We start from the raw sequence: 4,447 nt of genomic DNA, 5'->3' as shown, positions 1-4,447 counted from the left end.
CATTAAGAGTTGTTGTCAGGTGAAAAAATCTTTTACTAACACTGTGTTGACCACGAACTGGAAGTGTTGGGAGTGGCATCACGTGCTGGACCAGATGTCTGTGGCATATAGGCTGTTGGTTCTTTAAATAGAGCAGCCGTACCTTCAGCTTCCTCAGAGGAACCGCCTCCCAGTCCACCATCTTAAACCAGCGGTGCTTTTTCACATCGTCAGCTCCGTTCTGAAACACACCAGTGACCAGTTGGTCCTGAGTCTGACACGTCAAACTGAAACGCCCACTTCAACCACTCACCTTCATGTTGCCCAGTCGTCTGGCTCGATCAATGACCAGAAGCTTCTTGATGAGGTCTCTGAGGGAAAACAAAGAGCTCAGTGAATGTGCAGCAGCACAGACGGCAAAACTGTCAAGATGATGAATCCATCTGGAGCACAGTCAGCGTGGCAGGAAGCAGCAAGTGAAGGACGCTTCGTGAGTTATGACCCTTTCATGATAGATTTGAAAGAAGTCAGGTGTGAGACCATGGAAGGTACGAGTCTATGTTGGGGGGATTTACAAGAACCTTCTAAAGTCTGAGTCAGGCCTTGGGATAGATGTGAAAGTAGCTGATGAACCGTCAATAAAAGGTTCTGCATCTCTAGCAGCCTCTAAATCCAGCAGCTGGATGTGGACTCAGCTCTTTCTCAGAGAATCTCTCAATCCCTCGTGTGCTCATGACAGGYGGTGCAGAAATATGTCAGGAAAAAGAACATTTTAATCATGTCCACTGGGGGAAATATCTGCAGTTTGAGCTTTGCCTTCAGTCTCTGGCTGTATTCAGGAAGAACGACTGCTTTGTATTTCTTATTTCATCTCTTAATGACATATTTGGTTTTTAGGAGCGTTTCAGAACACAGAGGTCTCTTTAAGGTAAAACCATAAGATTAAAACACTGGCAGGGTCCTTGTTGAGTTGGAAAACCAAGAAAAGCCTGTCTAAGCTAGAGAAACCATCACTCTAGATTTTATTTTATAGAGATGACTGAAGAGAGAGCACAGATATATGATGAAGTAAAGTGGCTCGAGGACAGAGCCTTGGGGAACACAAGTGGAAAGTTGGACAGGTGTAGCTGATAGTAGCTAAATATATGAGGTTTAAAGCAGCTAAAGGCTAGGTGAGTGATGTAATAAATGCTCATCTGTCTAGTAGGAAGTTTTCAGAGACCATAAACATTACACATCACATTAAATCTGGTAAAAAGTCAGAAACTGCTGTTTCAACCTCCACGTGTCAGACTGATCTGACTTGTTAACCTTTAGAAAACAGATCTGAATCTTAGTTTTAACATATTGAATAAATCTATTGGGGTCAGTTTACCCTCTGATTTTAAAGACACTTCACATAGTATAGTTCTCATTAGGTGAACAGTAATATCTTATTATTACGTGGTTATTTCTGCTTGAACTGATGATTTGTGTGCAGACTGGGTTGTGGGGCTCTTGATGAGGGTTTCACAGACTCAGGAGGCTGTTAGTTAGATACATGCCTGGTTTAACCCTTACAAACTGTGATGGATCATTAGCAGTGAGGGATAAATGATGTCTTGCCTCCCTGTAGAAATAGCCTGACCCTTTAAGACACAGTCATGAGGCAGGGTCAGGATGTGAAGACGGTGGTAAATCAATGTGTATTTCCTGGTTCTGCACTGATTATCTGGATGCTGGTGTAACCCTCGTAATTTAATCCCCTTTATTGTTGCAAGTAATGCAGTGGTCGTGTTTAAAAAAGTTGTGAAAGTGCAATTCTTGTTTCCGCCACTCGGTGGCAGTGYACTAAAACCGCCATATTGAAGGCCCTTCTTTCTGGCAACTTCTTTGACGTTGTCCTTGTTCTGAACCGGAGCTCTGTGTCCAAAACGACAGGCCGGGTCCTCCGGAGGACCCAGACTACCCTGTCGAGGTGGGCCAGGTCCTTGGTAGACCGGGAAGACCGGAATAAAAGAGGCTGTGAATTTGGACGGTCTAGCCTCCGCTCCACCCCGGCGTACGTCATGTCACCTAGCAACCATGACGACGCTAAACAGAAGCAAAAATAGATCAAAATTTTAAAAAATATCAACATATTAGTATTATTAATATCACAAAACAATAAAAATAACTTAAAGTTAACATTTGAAGAACTAATTGACCCACTGTAGGTGTATGTTTATTTCGCGTTTTTTATGATAAAAATAATATTTAAAAACATGTCTATACAAATAATAAAAGTATTAGAATTGCAACCGGTAAAATTTTAAAAAAATTTTATCGCCATATTTTTTATTTAAAATGTATTCTTTTCTCTCGCTTCGTCCGCCATTACTAGCTTAAAAAAAATCTCCGGTCGGGCCGCAATGCATTATGGGATATGCTGGGCCGGGAAGGATCCATCAGACCTGTCCTTCGATTCGGGCCGAATGAAGGACGTATTTGTCGGCCGCATCGGAGGAGTCTTCGGTTTGGGACGTCCTTCGTCGCGGCGCTGTGACGTATGTGGCCAACGAACTCGGCCTTCGGAGGAGCCGGCCTGCTGTTTTGGACACAGCCAGAGAAACGAGCAGAAATGCGGGAGGTAAAGTTGAAATAACATATATATGTTGATATAAGAACAAAAATGATCCAGAAAATAACTTATAACTGCTTTTAGATGAACCAGATGCATCTGGAGATCTTGTGAATGTTATTGAACTACGTTGGAACTCGAACCTGAATCAGTTGAATGTGAAGTTGTCTCGGTGAGTTGTAGCAGCCATTTTGTGTAATTGGCACGTGTGTAGTCACTGGGAAAAACCATATAGTGGAAAAAAATAAATTGATAACTAAGTTTTGTTGTTGCAAAAAACCRGTCGAGATAATTTGAAAGATAACTGTGGTAGTTATTCACAGTGTGAAAGTGTATTTTTGCTGTTTTTATTGTTGTTGTTATGGAAGACCTTCATAAACTGTTAGCACAGACCATCATCTGGAGCATAAGGAAAAATGTACTGTGTAAGATGTTAGCTCCATTTTGTTTATTGCATTTTAAATGTTTTAATAACCAATTGCACTGTACAAATATAAAAAATATTCAATTTTGAGTATAAGTAAAATGTGAATTTGTGTATTTTGCTGTTTTGCCACAAGTTTCAGTTCTAAGTGGATTATAGAGCAATAGTTTAAAAGAGACAATGACACTTAGTTGTGAATTACAGTTAATAATTCTCTGCACATTTAGTGCAGACTGGTTTTTTTAGAGGCGTAATTTTTTTTGGATTTGGACCTTTGGAGTTCGTGTTCGTCCCGTCACCTTCAGTGGCCCAGGTGCCTGGATCCTTGGTCTGTTCACCACCTACTAACAGGGCTGCAACAACTTCCTTGGATGTTCCTTTCATGAACGTTGGGTATCAAAAGGGGTGGTAGGACAATTTTTTTTCCTGAGTGCACTCAGAGGTGACTGATTTACTTGAATGTTTGATTATTATTTTTTTTCCTGATATCTCAGAGGTACTATGTTTGGTTGTATTTTGTTTGATTGTATTGATTTCGTGAATGCCATTTGAGTTGATATTGAAAAATAATATAATTTCTATTCATTTAAAGTTAGATTGTTTCTTGTGTGTCATTGGGGTAGATCCTATAAGTCACAGAAAGGATTAATTACAGCTATACTTCTCCTCAGAACCTAGACTTAGATAACCCTATCCTCTGATCTTTAGAAGTTGTAAAAGCAGTAACATTGGGTGGGTTACACTGGGCTTTGAGGAAATAAACCTSCTGATCAGTCCACACAGATGTGTTGAAGACCCTCGCACAGACCACTCAAACATTCACATATTATTCTTAACTTGTGGTAGATCTGAACAGGTACATGTGTGTCAGAACACTAAATCTATTTTTACAATATTCTAATGCAGATTTACTGACATCGGTTTCAGAAGGAAACCTTTCACCATGTTTGGACTTCAGGGTTTCCCAGCTGTCATTGAAGTGAGTTTCAGAGAAAGTAGTGAAATATTTCAGGCTTTTCTGCTCATTAGTTGTTGCTTCTACCAGACTTTACTGTTAGTGCTGGAGCCCTGACTGAAAGTGTCCCAACTGTCCTGTGGAAACACAGCAGGTTTTTAATGGTAAGTGTTGACCAGGTCAGACAGCAGGCTGCAGGTGCTGCAGAACACACAGACGTGGGAACAAGGCTTTCAACTTGTCCTGACTAACCATGAGAGCTGCTAATGGCAGCTGGATGTGTGCTGCAGAGAGGTGTGGAGCTGAGCTGCCTGCAGCCTCTTACAGCCTGATGGATGGACCTGGGACCAGCTACTGTGGAAATGTGATAAGAAAGGCTGCAAATATGAAAAGTCCCTGTGCTGCCTGGAGGATAGATGGCTCTACAGCCAGAGTGTGTGTGTGTGTGTGTGTCTGTGTGTGTGTCTGTGTGTGTGTCTGTGTGTGTGTC

The 4,447-nt window shown here is 41.4% G+C and overlaps 1 protein-coding gene and 1 long non-coding RNA gene across 2 annotated transcripts in view; one reads left to right on the top strand and one right to left on the bottom strand.

Moving 5' to 3' along the window:
* The window catches only part of LOC106537320 (cAMP-dependent protein kinase catalytic subunit PRKX), a gene marked incomplete at its 5' end in the record, with an annotated part of 12,178 nt that overhangs the window by 2,653 nt on the left and 5,078 nt on the right, over positions 1-4,447 (bottom strand). Inside the window, 2 exon segments of the mRNA XM_014034708.1 lie at positions 143-220; positions 293-350. Coding sequence (XP_013890162.1) covers positions 143-220; positions 293-350 — 136 coding nt within the window.
* LOC106537321 (uncharacterized) lies at positions 2,439-3,597 on the top strand. Its single transcript, XR_001312634.1, has 2 exons — positions 2,439-2,587; positions 2,663-3,597. It is a non-coding gene; the product is annotated as an uncharacterized LOC106537321 (long non-coding RNA).

Source organism: Austrofundulus limnaeus, unplaced genomic scaffold (genome assembly GCF_001266775.1).
Source record: "Austrofundulus limnaeus strain Quisiro unplaced genomic scaffold, Austrofundulus_limnaeus-1.0 Scaffold2245, whole genome shotgun sequence".
NCBI classification, from domain to species: Eukaryota; Metazoa; Chordata; class Actinopteri; order Cyprinodontiformes; family Rivulidae; genus Austrofundulus; species Austrofundulus limnaeus.
Note: the sequence above shows the minus strand (reverse complement) of the source record. Positions and strands in the feature narration are given on the sequence as shown.